The sequence below is a fragment of the Brienomyrus brachyistius genome, chromosome 21 (genome assembly GCF_023856365.1).
Source record: "Brienomyrus brachyistius isolate T26 chromosome 21, BBRACH_0.4, whole genome shotgun sequence".
In the NCBI taxonomy this organism is placed as follows: domain Eukaryota; kingdom Metazoa; phylum Chordata; class Actinopteri; order Osteoglossiformes; family Mormyridae; genus Brienomyrus; species Brienomyrus brachyistius.
The window spans coordinates 3,139,453-3,161,611 of record NC_064553.1 but is presented as its reverse complement, the minus strand read 5'-3'; the positions used below and the strand labels follow the sequence as shown (position 1 = coordinate 3,161,611).

Sequence of the window (22,159 nt, the reverse complement as noted above, 5' to 3'; positions counted from 1 at the left end):
ACGACAGTACACGAAGTACATGTTCTCATTTATTTTTTCACAATTTAATTAAAAATCCATTTTAAAATCTCAATGTGAACATTTTATGACACTAGAATATATTCATGATTTTTTTTCTCACATTACCAATAGAAGTATTTATCCACTTCTGCTTTTAACTTGGAGAAATAATCCGAACGAATCCAGTGTTTTGGTATGTCCTTCGATCTGTGCACGTTGCTTTAATTATAATTACTGATGCCACCACTAGGTAGCAGCAGAGCTCAATTAACGAAAATGAATTCGGCAAAAAAATACAGTGATGAGTACTAATCAGCCTTTTAATATACCCAAATGGTGTAAAAACTTTTATAGTAATTATTTAATGGACATAAAACTTTCTACACCTGAACATTTTGTGTCAATAAACCCAGCAAATGTATCAGAGTGAGAACATTCAAATGCTTTCCTCGGAAGTGCCAGGACAGGACCGATAAGGGAGAACAAGAGACAGGGAAGAGCGAGAGAGAGAGAGAGAGGACACCCCTGGCCAGAGCGGAGGGTGGGGGCAGGAATTCTTTCGACAAGTTCAGGCGGCTCCTTCTTCTACTGAAATGTCAGCGTGTGCCCGAGGCGTTATTTCTCCACAGAGGTGCCCTGAAAATATTACATTATGCTTTACGTTTACATTTATTTATTTAGCAGGTGCTTAATTTTATCCATGACGTGCAAGCGAAGGAGACAGGAAAGCGTGCGTCTGTCAGTGAGCCAGCTTGCAGTAACACATGCACCTAATTGTCAGAACCAGAGCTATACGATACATCACAAAATGCACATGCTGGGAATGAGAAAGGACAGCTATTCAACTCGATGACAACTCGATACACAAGTATCTGGGACACACAAAAGTCCAGTTAAGGCATAGCAAAAGATGACAAAAGGTCAGTGGTTAGACAACCTAGCTGAGGTAACCATTACTATCCAAACAACTTTCGTTAAATAACACGTTTCACAACCTACATCAATTATATATGCACATAGTCTGCTTTATAGATTTTATTCCTTAAAAAAAAGCCCCCGAAAGCCATCATTGCTGCAGACAGAAGCAAAGCCCGCCCCCACCTAAATATTATACTTTCTCCTGCGTCATTGGCTACGGGATGCTAAAAGGTGTCTTTTTGCTCTTCTTGAGTGTTAGGGTGTATGATCACGCAGAGTGTCAGTAACAGGCATATTTCATTTCAACAACAGCGACAGCATGTTGTCTGCAGGCTCCCCAGTGCCCGAACGTTTGTCTTTAGTATTGCAAACAATGTGCATTGCTGGTTTGGGTGGTGCTCCAGGTGAGCATTAAATGTAACCAAGTATGAAAGAGTGTATTTTCCTCTCAACTGTTTATGAAACAGTCAGGCCTCTAGGCCAGGAATTCATTTAGAAAAAAAAAACACATGAACTGCAACACAAGGGCTCTGTTGATTATAAATAAACAAGAAATTATTTTGCCTTCAAAACATGTAGGATAAAGTCACTGAAAAATGTTGGTCACTTATATCTACGGGTTACATGGAATTAGGGGCAATACATTACTTGATGAAGCATAAATACTCTACTCTGACTGAGTAATAACTCAGTTACTACTCAAGTACAAATTATGGACAAATCATGAGCAAACATAGCTGCTACTTGAGAGCAAAAATGCGTCACGATTCGTTAATGATGAAGAAACATGAGATCAGTATTTCACTTGTGTTATTCATGACAGTTGTTCCTTCAGTAGTTCACGACGGTTTACAGAATTAACAGATATTGTAATAAATATAGTAACTGCTTGGTATGAAGGATGCATCATGATTCATTAATGATGAATTAACATGAGATCAGTATGTAACTAAGACTTCATTTGTAGTTAATTAATATGTAACTAATAGTATAATACTGTATTATCTGTGCTCCGCCAAGCAAAGTGTTACCGAATTAAGTTTTGTTTTATTTAATCTAATCTTGCCGAGAATGTAACATTATGCTGCAACGATCGGTGATATGGCAACACACTGTCACCAAATAGCACTGGGAAAGTGCCGTTTAAATGAACTTTTCTAATGTACAGATGAAGGGCTATGCTTAGCCTATCAAGGGCAGAGGATTTTGAAAATTCTATATAATTATAGCCAGTTATAGGGACACATGCGATTGTAACGATCATAAGTTTCCTTAAACATTGTTCAGTTTAACAAAGCACAATATTACATTTCAGGTCAATTTATGTCTGTGGTTATAATTTCTAAAATCAATCACGTGACTAGCTCCATTGCCCCACGTTATCGTAAACTAATGTTCCAAAACTTGTGGAGATGAAAAAAAAGTTACATTCTGTCAGCTTGGGATAAGTTCGTCTGAGCTTCTGTGATGGCTTGGAGTTGTGTTTTAGGAAACTCGGCTTCCGTTTCGATAACATAACCAGACGTCAACACTTGTCACAGAGCTACAAGTACGACTAATGACTAAACGAAAAGTGACAGTGACATCAAGGATCAGGCTGTTAAGGAAGGTAGTTTTTCTTTTTATAAATAAGGCATCGGCGAAGTCCGCACGTAGAAGCTGGCCGTAATTTACCATCCTTCTTTACGCTGGTGTGTTAAAATTGTAGGCGCTACAACCAAGATACTTAACAAAGCTTTGATGGTTAAAATGTTATAAGCAGTCTCCAAATTACTTCCATGGGCATCTCTTTGAGTCCTTCTCATTACGTGAGATCTGTTATAGATAATTGTCCTAATATGGGCAAATAAATGGCTTACATCTAAAAAAAGATCAGCTGCTGTTACTTCCCACACAAATGGACACATCAGCTCAATAACCCAAGATAACTTTTTTTTTACTGCTAACTTGGACTGGTGTTTAGCGCTGGGTGCAGACAATTTATATTGTAAGCATACAGCGCACGACACTAAACGATTAACTCTTGAGAGCGTCATGAGCTTTAAGGAATTTTGAGGACGACCCCCCCCCTGCACTGGACGTCACCAGTGTTGGTAGTTCAAGCAGCATTCGGACATTGCTTTACCTAATTTGGCATCTGCGAAGATCAAGTTTGTATCCTAAACAGAGGGCGAACTCGCCTACGTTTCCCCTCCTGCCTCTGCACGCCATTATCCACAAGCCCTCCCAACGTTGCGAGAAGATGGAAGATCACGGAGGGTGAGATAACGCCTAAATTAGCAGTGATTGCATAATGCCTGAACTTTAATAAAAAAAAATTGCGAAACAACTGAGGTGAAACTTGAATCGGCCCACAGTAAACATAAGTTTTAAGCAGAAATAACTGCAGCCGGTGTGTTTGTGGTCCTGACCTCTATTTTTACTATAAAAATGGCAATGTTTCAACTTGACAGACAAATACGTGTATTATGTTCGGTACGTTCCAAAAATGTAACACACACATTTAATATACATAAGCTATATATATATATGTGTGTGTGTGTGTAATATATATTTGTTATACCGTTGGAAACGCATCTTTGACACCACTGTAAAGCCATTTCAGTGTGGTTTTCAGACAAACACAGCGGTTTCCCCTCCAAACCTCGAGGAAACTCCTGCAAAGCCATGACTGAGATAAGGATCGGGGAGGTGGAGCCCCGGAATGTAATCTCCCTTTACTCCGCCTATATGAGAAAAAACAGAATCACATATAACAAAACATGACTGCCGTCGCAAAGACGACGCATTTCAAAGGAATTGCTTTCTCTGTCCAACAACAGTTATCCGCTTTGTACAGGTGGACCAGCTGGCCAAACAGCACATCAAGCGGCTTTCTCACTAAAAATGCGGTGAAGATGCACTTTGCCAAAGAATTTAACACAGGCTGTGAGTCTCATCGCAAATGAAAAATATTTTACTGTAGCGCACTCTTCTGCACATTTCAGGCTTGGAGGCTAGCTGCTTTTATAAAATGTCCAGTAATTTTACATTTTGATGGCGAAAACCGAGTATGAAATGAATGAAGAGCATATAGACTGCATGAAATTGTTTGCCTCGGAGCGACACCTTGTCAATTAACAACGAATTACAGGTAGGTTTTATTTTCGTGCTTCAATGCACTTCCAATACTGAATGTGATTACATCTAAACTGCACAACACATCTAAACTACACAAGTTTGTGTCATGCGTTGACATTATTGAGAGAGAACTTTGCTTGATTTTAGTGTGCATATTTAAACAAGTTTAACTAAGTGATCCTGATATTGGGGCAAATAAAAACTGTTATAGGGGAGATACAATACATCGTCACCGACAGGAAGAGACTATATGCATTGGGGGGGAGAGATACCAATCTCCTACCCATAGCTATCGAGGGGAACCTCTTTCAAGCAGTTGGGCTATTATATATGCATTTTTTTTAACACGGCAATGGTAACGCCTTTTGCAGAGATGAGTGCGTCTCCTATGCACACTGTCAGTCTGTTTGCTGCGGAATACGGAGAGAATGACACTCCTCCCTTTCTCCTGCGTCCTGTTTTTATTATTCATCCCTAGCAATGTAACAGCCTTTTGTAACTTTCTAGAAGGGCACTCCGCTGTTTAGTCCCAAGACGTGCCCTGTCTTTGGGGAGGTGGTGGTACTGGAAAAGGGCGAAGTTACAAAGAAGAGGAGAACCGGCGCGTCGAGATTTGCGCTCCATTCGGACCCGAGCGCCCGTGGGGGGGCATGGAAATGCTGCGGCGCTCCTCGGTATTTGCGGCTGAGGTGATGGAGGTCTTCGATCGCTCTCCCACGGACAAGGAGCTGGTCTCCCAGGCGAAGGCACTGTGCAGAGACTACATCCATTCCAGGCTGAACCGGGCGGGGATTGGCTGGTCCAAACCCGAGCAGAGCCTTTCGGCGTCGGGAGGCGCGCTGGCAGAGGTCTCCTCGGTTCTTCTCTGGTTGGGTAAGTGCGGCGCCGCGATCGCTTTGACTGGGCACCGGTCGGACTTTGCATTTTGATCCACTGTCCTGATTACCTGCGCGTTTGCCCTTTTGAATTCGCGATGCCAGTTTTAAGCAGTTACCAGCCGTCTAAAACGGACAGATTTAACAATGAATCAATATCAGTTTGTGAGAAAGTCTCAGGCAGTTTTATAAACTGTGAATGTAAGGCGTTTGGTCTGGCAGCCTTAGGTCATTGCTCAGATGTCAGCCCCGAAGCTCGCACGTATGAAGCCCGACTGCCGGGGCTGCGGTCTCCCAGGATGAACCGAAGCGCTTCCCAGGAACTTCCTAAAGGCGGGGGCAATACGACTGATCGCGCTGGTCCCACCAGCCATTTTGCAATGGTTCCACCAAACAAGCCTGGCAAACTCTGACAGTTGCTTCAACCCCACTGAGGTCTGACAGACGCAGATCTCGCTCCCTCTGCGGTTTCCCTCTGCCACACACAGCGCCGGGCTCTTCTGCATTTTCTCTCTCTTGATTTATTTCCCATCTGTGAAATTATTTCCAAAATGTCTGTATGTGGAGTATGAAAGCACGTGCTGCACCTGTGCGCAGTAAAGCAAACGCTCACGGTCACCCGGTTATTGTGCAAACCTCAGGCATGCTGCACAAAACGCGCGACATACAGGTGTTATGTGAAAGATATCTGTACTTCAACTTGCTGTTACGGAGTTAAGTCACCTTTAGAGAGTGTAGAAGCATTTTACTAACCTGTCGCCGCTTTAGGGCTATAATCTCTTGAGTAGGGTTGTGTATAGTAGCCTGACTTCTTCTTAAGATATTTTAAAATAAGTTTAAGTTGCGTTTTCGCTCAACATAATTTAATGTGTATAAGTAGGCCTGGCCTGTTCTCAGAGAGATTCTTTTTTACTGATTGGCAGTGGCACACTATCTCACACAAGTTTGTATTCATGTTTTTGTGGGAATTGGAGTCTGTCCATTCATTTCCATGGGGAAAACCCTAATCCCAACAATGACAAGCTAACCCCCACCCAGCCCTAAACTTAACCATAAGTAACCAAACAAAATACAAGACTTTGGGCATTTTTAGTTTTTTTTTTTTTTTTTTTTTTTACAAACTAAGATTTTTACAGGTTGAATTTCTCCTTGTGGGTGCTGAAACGATAGTCCCCACAACATGTAAATGACAGGTTTTTACGACACTGTGGGGACATTTGGTCCCTGCGATGTAATATATACATAACACACACGCACACATAGTGCCACGCAAAGTGATTTGTTTAACTCCCCTGGTGCAGGTGATGAGTTGGAGTATCTGCGGCCCAGTGTTTACCGTAATGTGGCGCGGCAGCTGAACATCACCGTGGCCTCTGAAACCGCGGTGTCGGACGCCTACCTGGCTGTTGCCGAGGAGATCTTCACCTCAGGTAAGTTTCTGCTGCGGGGCAGGGGGGGGGGGCGGGGGGGGGGGGGTGGCATTGCTGAGACCAGGGCTGGGGAACCTCCAGCAATCATTCCACAACGTCACAAAGGCTTTGCGGATTTCTAAAATGTTTCTTGTTTTGTTTCTTCCTTCCTACCACCGCCTCGAGCATTCTAGGAGTCGCTAGGGTGTGCAGATCGTGCGTAGTCATGCTGTAGTCGCTCCCCTTTTCTACAGGCGAGACATTTCAATGCAAATGCTTGCCTGTTGCCACAGGGAATCCAAGTGCGCCGAGAACAGGCCGATTTGTCACACTTATTGTAAACGCTTCGTGCAGGGGCTTGGCCTCACTTAGTAGAGACTTTTTAAAAATAGCTTAAGCCGTGGCGATTTTAAAGTCCGTCTTTAGGACAAACCTCTTATTCTGGTTAACGTCAGGAAGGGCTCTGGGGAGAACATGGGGCGTCTGCCATGTAAACAAAATCTCAGCACACCTTGGGAAAAAGAGTGCTTTTGGTATCCTGAACGCTTTTTTTTTCTTTTGTGCGGGGAGGAGGGCTCTGCTGACCTGGTATGTGCTCCTCTGCTGGTTTAGGATGAATGATTGTCAGAAGGTCCCTGTTGTCACCTTGGGAGGACATTCACTGCTTTGAGTATGAAAAGGTTGCTAACAGTCCTATGATGCGAAGGAAGCACATTTGTAGCTTTTATCTGTGCATGAAAGGGCTGAGTAAGGATTGCAGATTGTGGTCAGTCCTGCAGGTAGGTATGTGTTGTAGGGAGGGGTGGAGAGCCATTACATGCCAAAAGATCATTCCTTTCCCTTAGGCTTTTGCTCAACCGTTAGCAATCGATGGGTGTGCCAGGAGCCCCAGTTACCAGAAAACATACCAAACAAACACGTAACATGTGTAGACATGCAGCAGTCTCTCTCTCTCTCTCGCTTACATTTTGCCAAAGCAGCTTTGACTTTTCCAGACTGCCAGAGACGCTAATGGAGCAAAATGTATGATGTCGTAAGAAGTGCCTAACAGCTGGATGACTGCTTGTTAGCCGCTACGACATGCTATCTGCGCTAACCATTCGCGCGGATGCGCAGACACGCAGGGCCGCCGCAGTCAGTGCTGCCGTCTGAGCTTCTGCTGCATTGCTGCTCTGTTCCTGGTCCCTCTTACCGCATTGCTGCTCTGTTCCTGGTCCCTCTTACCGCATTGCTGCTCTGTTCCTGGTCCCTCTTACCGCATTGTGGTTGTGGATTGACAGTCAGTCATGTGGTCCACCACCCTTCCGGCAGGCACATTTTAAAAAGAGTATGAGGAACAGTGGTGATGCCAGGGTCGGGTAATGCCGAATTCAGAGCCGCGAAGGGTACAGAACTAATGCGTTTGGGATGGAACAGATGGACAGAATTTTCTTCTTTTAAATCTTGAACTCAGCCCCGGATCTTCCCTTGCATTAGAACCTCCCCTAGTGAGAAAGCCCCCTTAGAAACTGCAGAGCTTCAGCGACTTCCCAGAATCTCCTGAAGTGGATCTCCGAGGACGTTGTAACGGCTACAGTATTGTGCCTGGCTTTCTTTTTAAGGCTTTAGATTGAGGCCCAGGGCCTAACTGGATGTGTAACCTGGATTCCATAGAGGCAGGTCAAAGGTCAGTGACATCACTTCCTGCAATAGCTGGCGGCCATGGGAGGACCTCCCTGCTCCATCCTAGGGCTGCCCTCTCGCACAGCCATGGGAGGACCTCCCCGGGCAGAAGGCGATAGTTGCTGAAAGGAACCAGGAAATGAAGTTTAAAGCTCTGTAGTTGTTGTTTTGCGTGGTCCTTGTCTGTCAAGGAGCCAAAGAAAATCTACTGTTTCTTTATGATTAATTAGGTTTGATTGGCTCTTAGAAAAACGTGTTTTTAGTTAGTCATTTGAAATGTTGAATGTGAAATGAGACATTTTTTCAGCAAATATAAGGAATTCGATTGTATTTTGTACTATTCGTTTTTAGAAAAATCCATATTGTTTTAGTCAATTTTTTTAGTCTATTTTAATTACAGCTTTATCAGCCAATCACCAAAACATCTTTCACGTGAAATGTACAATTAAACCACAGTGAAAATTTAGTGAACATCAGCATTCAGGCTAATGCCTAAGCTGACTTGAGTAAAAACACAATAGAGCTTAGAATAATCTTGGTTCTAGCCAGTAAGTCTGAGTCTTGTTAGTCTTTGAGGAATTTGATTGTCGTTTCGCTAAATCGGCCCCTATATTTAGCAGTATGGCTTTCAGCTGTAGGGTCACGCCATTTTTTTCCTCAGAGACGGTTACATACAGCCTTTTCCATTCAAAGAGGGGAAACCTGCAATTCAGAGCTAAAGGAAGCTTCAAATAAAAGACACATTTCTTCCGGTGAATGTTTAACAAAAAATGAAAAGTCTTTCCTTGTGTCTAGACAGCTTGCTGTATATTTAAAAAAAAAAAGTCAAGCAAGCATTAAAAGTTGATGTAAGGTTGGGTAGACCTCCTCTACCCAAATATGGATAGATTTTACGCTGGCATGTCAGAGTCTTGCCTGCCTGACGTATTATGTGTCGTCGCCCCCCCCCTCCCCCCCAAACCACTCTCCCTCCAAACTATTGAGTGAGGTTACAGAGAAATGCCTGCATTTGGTTGCCCAACTCTGGGAAACTCAAGACATTCCCTCTAACGATGTAGAAACCCAGGCACAACTTTGTTCTTAATTGGTTTACTGGTGGAGCATTTGGATATTCTTTGAGAGGAGATCAGTCTGTTCTGAACTCTTAGGGTATTTTAAATCCAGCAGCCCCTGACCATTTAACCTGGGTGACCTGGCTCAAAGTTTCAGGAAAACCTCAGCTAAGATTCTGGTTTGTACAAGAAGTGGTGAAGAGGTACAATTTGTAGCCTTGTATGGAGCCAATAACCATTATGTGGCAGAGTCAGGGGGTGCCGATTTCGCCGCCAGTTTCACTGTGTGTTGGACTGAGGGCGCCGTGGGTGGAGCTTACCTAGGGAACCATATGGGCTTTGACCGGTACTGACCTTGAGAAGTCAAATTGGACTGCCATCATTTAACTGTAGGAGAACAAATCCTATTATCATGGGTTGGACCCTTCTGCTGTACGTAAGCTTGAGAAGCACATCCTGTTTACGTGAGATGTAGCCTCTCACGTCCCGAGGCTCTTGGCTGGTGTACTCGCATGGCTCTGTAATTCCATCACATTGCATCGAATGCGACCTGGACGCGAAAGCTAAACCAGTTTTGAATGCGTACAGCCCATTGCAAGCTGTGTTTTATGAACAGCAGGAGGCCTGTGACTCCAGCAGCTCATCCGAATGAGCATGCAGTCGCAATGTGTAAAGAGGCTGCTTCATTGGCATGGACGCCTCCGCATCTTCTGCTGTCTGCGTGAGCCGCAGATGGGGGGTGTGAGACAAACGGTGCCGTTACGTGACCGTACCCGACTCTTGCAGGCATCACGTGGGGCAAGGTGGTGTCGCTGTACGCCGTGGCCGGAGCCCTGGCCGTGGACTGCGTGCGACATGGGCAGCCCGCCATGGTTCACACTATCGTCGACTGCCTGGGAGAGTTTGTCCGCAAGAGCCTGACATTGTGGCTGAAGAGGAGAGGAGGCTGGGTAAGTCATTGTCAATCCCAACACTATCCTGCGATACCTGGGTCCTGTTGGACAGAGCTGTAGCTGATGGGGTGTGGGGCAACAGCTAAGCAGGCCTACAGGAAGTGAGAATGAATCCCGAGCAGGCCTACAGGAAGTGTGAATGAATCCCGAGCAGGCCTACAGGAAGTGAGAATGAATCCCGAGCAGGCCTACAGGAAGTGTGTACAAGTCCGGAGCAGGCCTACAGGAAATGCGAATGAATCCCAAACAGGCCAACAGGAAGTGTGTACAAGTCCGGAGCAGGCCTACAGGAAATGCAAATGAATCCCAAACAGGCCTACAGGAACTCTGTACAAGTTCTGGGCAGATCTATAGGAAGTACATACAAATCCTGAGCATGCTTAGGCAGGAAGTTCATACGGATTCTGAGCATGCTTACTGAAGAAATATGTACGAATCCAGACTAGGCCTTCTTGGGAAATATGTATGAATCCTGAGCGTGTTCTGGTAGTGCTTACTGAAATACTGGATTTGGGTTGTCATGACACTTTGTAATGGTTTACAGTTCTGCAGAAATGGGAGGCTCATGCATTTACAAGTCGGAGGCCCTGTACCGGCAGGTGAACTGAACTCGTCTTTACTTGTAACTGTGGCTTGGCTTGTTATGCCTCATTGAATGATTCATGACTGTAGGTTGCCTGTTTCGGTTTAGTGCGCACTAGTCGCAAACAACCTGTGGATCCCACGTCTCCCTGCCCCATCTACGGCACATTTGGTGGAGATGGTCATGGGGTAATATTGTTCCTCATACGTCCACTCATAGCCTGAGGCTCAGAGGAACTGGGGTCTGGCAGAGCACTGAATTCGGGGGACCAAGACCACCGGCTAACAGAGATTTTAGAGATGGGGGTGGTATGTCCTGTTTGTGTCCTGCAACCGGGCCGCATAATTAAGATGGATGATCAACCATTCCTAGGCCCATGTATGGTGCCCTTATGTTCGTTAGTAAACGGTGTTGTAATAAATAGCCTTTGCCGTGAAAATATCCTATCTACTCCAGTAGAGTTCCTGTTGCATAACCATGTGTGAGCTGTCTGCAGCTCGCAACACGCACATCGACCTGTTTGATGCTTTAGCTTTTTCATCTGAAAGCGGAACTTTCTTCTGAAGTGCCAGCAAGTTTGTACCCATCCTCAGGGCGAGCGTTTAGACGGCCAGTGGCAAAAACAGAGTGACTTCCCTGGCCATCTGGCAGGGCTTGTCGGGGAAATCCTCATGGCTGCCATCTTAAGCAGAGGTTGGCTGAAGGTGTCGACATGTACGCTGACATGTACGCTGAAGATAACGGAGCTGCTTGTCACACTGGCAAAGCCACGTGCTCGCATGCCATCAACAAGCCCACTTCCCCTTCTTATGCAAGTCTAATGCTGCCAGTAAGAGCGGGGGCCGAAGAAAGTGCTGGCAGGGGGGGGGGGGGCGTTTAGGGAATTGGGGATGGAGACATCACAGTGTCTTGTGTCTGGCAGCCTGCAGAGGTCCAGGAATGACATCAAATGACAGTCTGCTCTCTCGTCCCTCCCCCAGACGGACATCACAAAATGCGTGGTGAACTCTGACCCCAGCTTCCGCTCCCATTGGCTGGTGTCTGCTGCCTGCACTTGCGGCCACTTCCTGAAAGCTGTCGTCTTCTACCTGCTCCGGGAGCGGTGAGCGCAGGACCACTGGGAGGGGCGTGGGCACAGCCACAGGAGGCTGACAGAGGCTCTGCCACCAGCGCGACTCTGTGGATCGCCCTGCTCCTATGCCTGTTACCAGCATCACAGAAGCTCGTCTTTCAAGCACAATGTCGTCGTCACTATTCAGCTCCCCCCCCCCCCCCCGCCCCCTCCAATATGGGTTTATTCTTCCCAGCTTCAACAGACCTTCCAGGCGTAACAAACAAGTCCAGCTCCTCCCCATAGTATTATGGACAGGCCTCCTATCTCTGTCTGGTTTTCTGTGAGTCAGTAGATCCCTTGGGGGTGGGGGGTGTAGGTGGTCCAAATGCCTGGTCTCAGACATCCTGATGTGCTTCCAGCTCTTCCAAAAGCAGCATGTGTGGACTGGTTGTAATACTTAAATACTTAAATCAGCTCAAGTCTGAAAACTACTCGCAAAACACGGTAGAGGCCTGGAACTTGACCCCCCCCCCCCAAAAAAATGAGATCTGAGGCTTTTGGCCACAAAACACCATTAATGCCTGTTTTAGAGGCGACTGGGCCAAGCATTAAATATTCACACACCCCCCCCTTGGCACATGGATTAATTGTGTTTTTTTCCTTTCTCCTTTAATTCTTTTTATTTTGTGAATGACTTTTAATTTATCACACATTTCTGGTACCGATACCAGATACACATTTCTGGCTCCAATAAAACTGCCTTTTTAAAAACATACCAAAGCGTCGATCTGTGACAGACCACCGTACACTTCATGTCATTTTGGACATCTGTTTAATGAGCCTTGTCGTTCACACGTACTTTCATACTAACTTCACAAATCACTAGTGTCCGAAGACTTAATACAAAGCACCAGCTACCAGTACAAACAAGTGATTACACAAACCCCTCCAGAATCATTTCAATAAGAAAAAAAATGCAGTCAAATAAATGCTGTACGATCTGAAATCGGGCCAGTAAAGAGTTTCCGCCGAATTAATGGCTGATATCTAAGAGGTGTGTGTGTGTTTTTTTTAATAAAACCCAAGTGTAGCGATCAGAGTTTGGCACTGCAGTAAAACAGTATATAAAACATGGTATTTGACAATGTATATAGTGCCATTCCATCATGACGTGGATTTTCAAGGTTGCCACTATTGTCAGTTTGTCCTGAGTAAAGTGAATATATATTACAACTAAACCCTGTGCCTGGAGGGGGCGCCGTGGGCCCAGCTCATCAGGAAGACCGCCGGTACGTAATGTGTAAGTGCTGCGTCAGTGGCTGGTCCCCCGTCATCATGGAGACCGTCTGCTCCAGTTTGCCGTCTGCCCTCAGCTGGAAGAGCCTGGAGATCTGAGATACGAACGGGCAGGAGTGAGAGCACATTAGTGGGAAAGGGGCTGGGCCAATCAGGACCGGCGTTTCCAGACTTTACCTGCTGGACATGAGGCTCCTTGGCGAAGGAGGTCCTGGCGAGGGCCTGGCTCTGCAGGGAGAGCAGCTGGCCGGCGAGCTCACCTTCCTCGATCTCCACCAGGCCTGGGGAGACCCCACCCTCAGCATTTAGCTCAATGGCAGTTCTGGACATGGATGTAAGCTACTACCAATCTGCTTGGAAGATGTCAATATTTAGACATTATATAGTATTTAAGAAACTGATGGAAGAATTTGGATTGACAGACATCCCACTTCTCCCGGAAGTTCCAGGAGTCTCCCACAAATCAACAGCAGTTCCCTGACTCCCACAAATGATACACAATGTCCCGGAAACCTGTCATTCCGCTATTCAGTGGTGGTAAAATTAGCCGGCAAGAAGTTAACCTCTGCATCCTCAACACAAATTTTTGCACCACGCTCTAGCCCCAGTCAGCAAACCTTGCCTGTCCACCCACCCCTGTCGGCAACATACATACGGTATTACCAAACCCCACCAGCATCCCCACCCTCCTGGTTGCCCCTCATCTGCCTACCCGAAATCAATATCCCAAAGATGGGATGTCTGGACTGAGAGGTTTTTTTTTTTTGAGTACCTGAGTTCTGGGCGATGATGAAAGCCACTCTGTTGGTCCCAGGCTGAATCCTAATGAAGCCGCACTCTCTGTGCAGTGGCTTTTTACTCTCTGCGTGGTAGGCATTGAACCTGCATGGACACAGGAGGCGAATTCGCGTCACAGGCTGCCGCGGTGCCGGTAGGTGGCGCTCGATTCATCGCGTGTATGCGCGGCGGCGCTCTTACATGAAGTTGATCACGGGCTGGCCGACCTGGCTGAAGTGCAGCGTCTCGGTGTAGCGAAAGGGCGCGATGGTGGGGAAGGAGCCCTCCCCCGGCTCGTCCGACTCCCAGGATCCCAGCAGCCAGTCGAGGGGCGCGATTGCTGGGTTTACAGGGGCCTCTGCAAGGACACGATAGAAGCGTGGAAAAACACGTATTATACCGCAAGTGTCTGCCAGTTAAAACCCTGCTTCGCTGTAAATCAACGCATGACACAATTTTCATTAAGCAGTAAATTTTTTTTTTTTAAAAATCACTCGACTGCTATCACACTTAAAGGAAAAAAGTGCATGGATTATTAAAAATACATTTTATATAGCCAACGATACGGCCCGCGGTCGACACTAACTACCCATCTAATCAGCTGGAAATCATTACATTTGGAAGCGAAAACAAACATTATTATATGTATGTTAAAATAAAGCACACATCTACCTCGCCAGAAGTGAAAGTCATTTTACAGCTTGTAATCTGAATTTCGATAAACATTACCTGATGTGTGCTGAAATGGACAGGTCATTATTGAAACGCAATTCAAAATAAAATGTGAAAAGATATATGTGTATATACTAGCCGACAAGGTAACGACGCATCTGAACGTACTTCAGAGGACAAATTTGCTCTTACGTCATTACATTGCACCCATCTGCCCCTAGGCATGATGGAACATGTAGTCTTTGGCTCAGTAGATCGCAGAAATGACGTGGCATCGTTGTTTTCTGCTCTCTGTCGTGGCAGTATGAGGTACAAATAATTCAGCGCATTTCCTGAAAAGTGGTTATATTTCCATTCATTTCTATCAGTAATACGTCAGAATTTAAATCTTGTACTAAAAGTATTATAAATAAATTAAACCCAGCTCTCCCAGTAAACTACTTTTTAGCATTTTAGTGGGTGTGATAAAGAATCTTTATAAATTAAAAACAAGTGGACTTTTCTTTTTGTTAGCACAGCAGAGTGACATGAAACTTAAATGAGAGGCCTTTTGTGGCCTAAATCGTTTTGGCTCATCTGAGCTCTGGAAGGTGCACCATCCACACCACAGCCAGGTCACCTGTGGGCAATCCCAAACGTCTCCTGAACCGTCGTATCTGTAATACTGCCCGGTGACGCCGTTGTGTCACGGCCCTGTAACGTGGCCCTGTTGGTCTGGCCGTGAGGGGTGCCCTTTCCCCCGGTTTGGCACACGCCTCCCTGCCAGGGCTGCCCCAATGCCTGCAGCGGCCTCGTTCCTGGCGGGAGGTGCTGCTGTAAGAGTGCAAGGCATCGATGAGGTCGCAGGATGAGGGCTTGAAGACCTCCTGCTCTCCATCCAGAGACCACTCTCCTACAGTCTGCTGACTCAGGGGCTGTGGAGGCAGGCCACCAGGAGCCATTGGGTTAGTATCAGGACCAGAGATGACAGCGCCGGCGTGACTGCTATAACCCGGTAATGAGGAAATTCTTATTGCCTTTGATTGCCCTCTGTGACTCTGCGTAGGCCTTTTATAGGCCTCTTCCTCCTCATCCTCTGGCTCCTGTGCACTCAGCATTTTCTTGCGGAGGCTGCCCCTTGTGCCCTTGTCCACGGGGCTGAAGTCAAAGATGCTCGGCACAGCCCCGGCCTTGAGCTGCCTGTGTTGGTCCTCACAGCCCGGCAGGAAGCTGTCTGGGGTGAAGTGTTGGCTGCACAGGAAAGAGTACTTGTTGGGCATCCAGTTCTCCCGCCTCACTGCCCGTTTCCATTTGGCTAAACGGCTTGCATTTTTTATGGGGAACCTGGAAACGTAGGCAGACAGATTTGTTGTTCTTTTAATCCTCTAGATACAAAGATATTAAAGATTCAATAACGCCACGGAAATAATGGGCCAGTGAAAGAGAAATTCTGGTGTCAAAAGAAGTAAAAGATGTTCATATAGTTTAAATGTGGTGTCAAAGGAAAACATCGTAAATACAGTTATGTAATATCAAATGTATTTAAATTAACGTGTAGTATATATTACAAACTACTACGTTGTCCATTTGGTAGCCAAATCACGTTTTTAACCACCTCTCAACATATTCTGTGCTAGCAGAACACGATGTGCTTCCAGACCGTCTTGACGAAATTAGAAATGTAATACTGCCCCCTGCTGTACCGAATGCGCATCACGCCACCTCATGAAACGTGTCACCAAAAATCGGGTAGAAGTTGCTTAGTCCGTAAAACTAGCAAGGATACGACTTAACTACAATTTTAGTGCTGCTTTAATGACAGGTGCTGATAATAGCTACTTCAGTTCCTATAGTATGTTAAATGACACCCTAGTGACACATTATTGTTAAAAGCCAAATGTCCACGTCCGTCGCTTTGGGTAATGCTGACCTTACCTATGAAATGACACCTCGGTTTTATCCACTTTGCCTTGACGATTAGTGCAGTTTACGGCAGCGCATGAGATTACCATCTTACCTCGCTAAAATGGAATGGGTACTTGCAATAACTAATTTCCACACTACAATAGATATTAACCAAGAGAGGTCCCACGGCCGTACAGGAAAATGGCGGAGCACTGCACGTTTTATGAAGCCAAGTTTCTCTGTGACGTACAGCACAATGGCGTTTGTTTTTGTTTGCACATTTATTACTGATGTCGCTTCTTTTAACTTAATGTCTGATCGCACTGGAACTTACCATTTATTGTAGTTTTTATTACTGTTCCGTGTATATTAAGTTAGTAATTCGTGTATTTTAATGAGATTTTTTTCGTAAGTTAATAAGCTAGATGTGAACTATTGAAATATCCTCAGACATTTATTCTCTACTATATTTTATTGACCGGATGTTATTGACTATACAAGAGGTCTGTATGTAGTGTAAATTATAGTTGCCCAATTAAAAAAATCAATGCGAAAATAACAATCCAAAGGAAAACGTACAAAATGTTAAGACAGTCAGAAAAACACAGGAACTATTAATGTATAGAATTTCCACGGCACGAACACATGCATGGCAGAAATTTCTTTAAGTACTTTAAGATGAAACTCCCCTTTGAACTTAATATCTGTATTTAGCTAGTTACATTAGAGTACGTCCAAATTTTCACGGTGCAGATGCCTAAAAAGTTTTGCAATACATATTGAATTATAATAAACAGACACCCAAATCACAGGACACGTCTGTACCCTCGGAAGCTTCCTGTTTACGAAAGTCTCATTTGTTTTCATCCTCGACGTCATGCATTCTGGCGTGTTTATTGGACTAAATGTGGAAGTTCCGGGAATTTAGCAATTTGATTGGATAGCATCAATATAAGGCCCGCCCTCTTCCTTACCTTTAACGAATCGGTGTAAACCGTTACTGCCGATCAACCACATGACGCCTGGTCGCCCATCAAGGTAGGGTGAGTCATTGACGGGATGGATGCAGGTAAGGCGGCGTTACGAGAAAACAATAATGCAGATTTTGTGTTGCCAACATGTTAATCATAGTAGAACAACAATAAAAACCTCACTCCCTGTAGCGATGACTGGCGTTTAAAAAGAAGGGTAGCAAGTGGTTTAGCTTTTTTTGTTTTGATCATTTTTTAGTTCGACACGTTTCTTGTGCATGTAGCTACAAAAAGATGGCTCATTTGGTTTTCATGACCCAGTACGTAGCCAGTTGTTTTATATATTTTGCCCAAATCTTGAAAATCGCCTCTCTGCTCTGTGGTTTGTGGGCACGTTGAGGCTCGTTATGTGACATCTGTCCTTGACGCGAATAGGTGTGTCCTCACTGTCCCTGTCCCGATTGATCATTTCTTTGGTCACTTGCTATTGTGATGATGATGATGATGATGATGTGCTGTCATACTTCAGCCAAAGACATAAAGACTTCTGTTGCACCACACGTTAATAATCTACACTGATTTAAGAGTCGTTAGTTTGACTGCGACTTTACATGAATCGGTGGTTGGGTTTAGTGCTGTGAAATGTGACATCCGGACGAGACTCTGGGAAGTACCTATAGCCCTATAAATGCTTAACGGTGAGCCAGTCGGTACAACCGATTTTTCCCAGCCGTTTCTAGTCGCTTTTATGTTGTGTTACCAAGATAGACAGCATAAAAGACGATTTTCTTTTGTACTGTATATACTATGACGCTGCAACTGTATCTGCAGAATGTTATTTCACTGTCTTGAGTTAGACAGTCAGAAAACGGGACTTGTAAAATGATTGGAAATATGCTGTGAACTTTTTTAAATCTAAACCATTATTGTGCAAAATAAAAATGCAGTTTTATTGAAAGTGATTTATATAGAATTTAATATGATTGTGATGTGAACTCCTTCCTTTGCTGTCTTGAACTCGTGTATCGGAATGGCACCGGTGCCATAGCTACCCTTACGTACGACACACTGCGCTTCGGTGAGTTTGAAGAATTTCCGGAGACCGCGGAGCCCGTGTGGATTTTAGGGAGACACTTCAGCGCACTAACAGGTATTAACGGCAATGCATGCTATATATACGGTCATTATTATACACAACATTAAAATTACCGTGGGGGCAAAGCTGCATTTATCTTTTAGTGTACGTGTACGCTTTGACCTTTATTAACGTTGCAGAAAAGGACGAGATCCTCTCTGATGTTTCTTCGCGTCTGTGGTTCACGTACAGGAAAAACTTCCAACCAATTGGTGAGTGTCCTTTAAGTAGTAATCTACAAAATCTGAAATTAAATTTTTGGGAAAAAAAGAAGTGCTATAGTCATCAGTTTATGCAGAACTGCGCTATATACATGCTACTTTGATGTGATGTGTGGAAAGTATTTGAACTGAAATAACGCTGCGGTATTAAGTCAGCTCAGCCTAACATTCTAAAATGGACTATGATAACATTAAGTGTGACATAAACGACTGACTTATCTGCTTGGTGCAGGAGGAACGGGCCCCACGTCAGATACTGGCTGGGGTTGCATGCTTCGGTGCGGGCAGATGATCTTAGCTGAGGCCCTGGTCTGCAGGCATCTAGGCCGAGGTATTTCTGCTCAGTCAGCCGTTACAATGGTTATAAAGAATCCTTAATTGTTTTTTTTCCCCCTTAGATCAACAGGAAGTAGTAATTTTTTAACCCCATAACCAAGGTTAAATATAAAATTTTACTCATCCATTAAGGGAGACAAAAGTACCTCATTTAAAATGATCCTTCTAACCAGATTGTTCTAGAATGTTCTAAATATTTAGTGCCTGCGGTTGTATTGAGTGAAAGAAGAGTGGCACAGAATTCTTTCCATTAATAACTGAAGGCATTTGGGTCAAGCAGCTTGGCTTGTTGCGTTGGTGGCAGACAGGGGACTGACTGGCTCTGTGCGACATGCTGAGATGGTGGTAAATTTGTCCTTCGCAGACTGGAGGTGGCATCGGGGCCAGCGTCAGAGAGAGGAGTATGTCAGCATCCTCAGTGCTTTTATCGACAAGAAAGACTGCTATTACTCTATACATCAGATTGGTAAGCCAAGATTTCTGGCTCATTTCTTGCTGTTCCTTGTCCAGTCTGTGTTGCATGTGTGAAACGCAGCAGAGTGAACAGTCCCTTTCTCTGAGCCATCTCCTCCCCTGCGCTCACTTCCTGTAGCCCAGATGGGCGTCGGAGAGGGGAAATCTATCGGCCAGTGGTATGGACCCAACACAGTGGCGCAGGTTCTCAAGTGAGTGTCGATCGTACCTGTAATATAGACGCAGTGGCGTTTCTGTATCGTGGAGGACGCGTCAAAATTACGAGCAGAGCATTTTAATCTTCATTCGAGGGCCCCGTTACTCGTGGCACTCTGACGTCTACATGTCGTGACTTTCCTACGTCACCGAGATCCGGAATCAAGGTCACGTGTGTCTCCCTCCCTATCAGGAAGCTGTCCATTTTCGATTCTTGGAGCCGATTGGCTGTTCATGTAGCCATGGATAACACTGTGGTCATCGAGGAGATAAGTGAGTGCCTGGAGCGACGCCCGCACACATTATGCTTTTAGCTAGCACTTAGCGTAAGATATAAATGCGCATGACCTTAAAGGAAATCGGACAGGAAAGACGGTTTTGGTACGTGGGTAATGGAGTGCAGACCGTGTCCCGCATCGTCCTGTCTCAGAGAGGCTGTGTATGCCTTGGTTGGACTATGCGGGGGCCGCCTGCTCCGAGCCGGAACCTGACCCGCAGCGGGGGCTCAACGGCTGCCTGGAGGGGGCATGCGCCATGGCCGTGGAGGAGATGGTGCTGTGGAAGCCACTGGTACTGCTGATCCCGCTACGCCTGGGCCTCAGCGACATCAACGAGGCCTACATGGAGACGCTGAAGGTAGGCCTCCGTCCCCCCCGCACCGCGACTGGCGTCTTTCGCCTGATATTTCACCCATCGATGGACGCATCCCGTGTTCGCAAGCTACTAGGACAGCTATTAATAAACTCAAGGCACATGGATTCGTACACATAGAAGCATGATGGGTGTTGGAGCTTCGCGATCATCATCGAAGCTGGTGACGGACCGTACCGCTCCGCGCAGTACTGACACCTGTCTTCCTGGGAGCAGCAGTGCTTCATGCTGCCTCAGGCTCTTGGCGTCATAGGAGGGAAACCCAACAGCGCTCACTACTTCATCGGCTTTGTGGGTGAGTTCTGCTGCCTGGGTGGGCCGCTTGGGGGTTCGACCAGAGCTGGACCTGACCCCTCCTCCCCCAGGTGAGGAGCTCATCTACCTGGACCCCCACACCACCCAGGTTGCTGTGGAGCCATCCCATGATGGTCAGGTGCCGGACGACACCTATCACTGTCAGCATCCGCCGTGTAGGATGAACATCCGGGAGCTGGACCCCTCCATCGCAGTGGTATGCCGAAGCCCCATCTGCCCAGCCCCGGACTGAGCTGACGACACCAGAACTTTCTATCCTCCATATTAGTCTTTATATGTAAATATGGCCGCTGAGAAAATCTATACAAACACAAGCATGTATTCAGTCAGGCTTCTTCCTGTGGGAGTAACTGGCTATTCACTTACTGTATAAGTCAAGCATCTTTTTCACATCATGACAGCCGTTAATCACCCTTTCAAAGTCAATCAGCAGCATTTTGTGAATGTCTGGAAATAACAGATGTAATTTGAGATGGTTAATTGTAGCTAACGTCGACCATGAGCGAAACACACTTTGGCAGATTGTTTAGTAGGACATCCCAGAATCCGAAAGCTTCCTTTTCCGTTTGGACCCAACAGGGCTTCTTCTGTCAGACGGAGGAGGACTTTGATGACTGGTGTATGCGCATCCGAAAGGTAGGCTGGGGGGTTCCAGTCAGTCACACTGGACATTAATGTCATGCATGGGAACGTACAACAGTATTACCACCCATCTAGGTGGAGGTAGCCCCACATTGTGTATGTGCGGGGTTGGGTGAGCTCCCTCCCCCGGTGTACTGACTGCATGTCTCATAAACACTGGCCATGTATATGCACTAAGGGCTCCCGATTCTTCCAGATGTCCTGCAGCAGAGAGGCCCTCCCCATGTTTGAGCTGGTCGACAGTCAGCCATCACATTATGCCAGTGCTGACGTGCTCAACCTAACCCCAGGTCAGTGCTCCTCCCCCCAACCCAGATTCACATTCTCATACTTCATATTCACAAACGGCAAACATCTTAACGAAAGCCACAACACAGAGGCATCCAGGCCTCGCCCTGCCTCCGCGCACGTTGCAGCTCGCATACACGCCTTTTCAGTGTGCATTTAGAAATGAGTCACCCTCTTTAAGTGTAGGAGCCCCCTGACCCAGACTAGACCCGCTGATGGCGTTCCTCCTCCTCCTTCTCTCCCCCCCCCCCCCCCCCCCCCCACAGATTTCTCTGACTCAGACCGGCTGGAGCGGTTCTTTGACTCCGAGGATGAGGAATTCGAGATCCTGTCTCTGTGAAGCAGCGTGTTTCCATACTCGAGTACGGAGAGACCTTGTGGGTGGCGCAGTGGGGGAGGGATTTGGGGGGGGGGGTAGAAATCGGACCGGCCCCTCTGGTCAGCTCAGCTTTGTAACCAGCTACAGACTTACGTTCAGCTCCCAAGACGTCAGTTACAGAGGCACTAGAATCATTGGTTTATTTCTTTTTTGTTTACAGTTTGCCACTAAATCCTAGTAATTTATTTTGTATATAAAATGAGAAAACAAAAAAAAGTGCAGCTTTTGTGACTGACAGGCAGCAGCATAACTGTCCCCCCATAAAGCAACCGGCTGCAGCTCTGTGCCATGGAGACG

At 45.9% G+C, this 22,159-nt stretch overlaps 3 protein-coding genes across 8 annotated transcripts; 2 read left to right on the top strand and 1 right to left on the bottom strand.

The window, feature by feature from the left end:
- Positions 1–3,656: 3,656 nt before the first annotated feature.
- On the top strand, positions 3,657–12,677 carry LOC125716906 (bcl-2-related ovarian killer protein homolog A-like). The gene is made up of 5 exons (XM_048989739.1): positions 3,657–4,051; positions 4,546–4,911; positions 6,215–6,343; positions 9,823–9,986; positions 11,553–12,677. The coding sequence occupies exons 2-5, from the start codon at positions 4,689–4,691 to the stop codon at positions 11,676–11,678; spliced, it is 642 nt and encodes a 213-aa protein (XP_048845696.1). The 5' UTR covers positions 3,657–4,051; positions 4,546–4,688; the 3' UTR covers positions 11,679–12,677.
- thap4 (THAP domain containing 4) lies at positions 12,442–16,487 on the bottom strand. Of its 4 annotated transcripts, XM_048989732.1 has the most exons (7): positions 16,286–16,485; positions 15,388–15,694; positions 14,991–15,285; positions 13,901–14,057; positions 13,695–13,804; positions 13,100–13,203; positions 12,442–13,017 (listed from the first exon to the last, which is right to left on the bottom strand). In XM_048989732.1, exons 1-7 carry the CDS (start codon positions 16,360–16,362, stop codon positions 12,901–12,903), a joined length of 1,167 nt encoding a protein of 388 aa, XP_048845689.1. In that variant the 5' UTR covers positions 16,363–16,485; the 3' UTR covers positions 12,442–12,900. The 4 variants fall into 4 exon arrangements, with proteins under 4 accessions (XP_048845689.1, XP_048845687.1, XP_048845688.1 ...); XM_048989730.1 differs by having other exon boundaries at positions 14,991–15,694; positions 16,286–16,487; XM_048989731.1 differs by having other exon boundaries at positions 14,991–15,601; positions 16,286–16,486.
- A 735-nt stretch (positions 16,488–17,222) lies between these two features.
- Positions 17,223–21,898, top strand: atg4b (autophagy related 4B, cysteine peptidase). 3 transcript variants are annotated; one of them, XM_048989734.1, is made up of 13 exons: positions 17,223–17,324; positions 18,275–18,376; positions 18,502–18,573; positions 18,815–18,913; positions 19,283–19,384; positions 19,511–19,583; positions 19,781–19,860; positions 19,991–20,223; positions 20,455–20,533; positions 20,604–20,749; positions 21,133–21,189; positions 21,392–21,485; positions 21,750–21,898. In XM_048989734.1, the coding sequence occupies exons 1-13, from the start codon at positions 17,315–17,317 to the stop codon at positions 21,821–21,823; spliced, it is 1,221 nt and encodes a 406-aa protein (XP_048845691.1). In that variant the 5' UTR covers positions 17,223–17,314; the 3' UTR covers positions 21,824–21,898. The 3 variants fall into 3 exon arrangements, with proteins under 3 accessions (XP_048845691.1, XP_048845694.1, XP_048845693.1); XM_048989737.1 differs by having other exon boundaries at positions 17,224–17,324; positions 20,018–20,223; XM_048989736.1 differs by lacking the exon at positions 17,223–17,324 and adding an exon at positions 17,332–17,924.
- Positions 21,899–22,159: the final 261 nt, after the last annotated feature.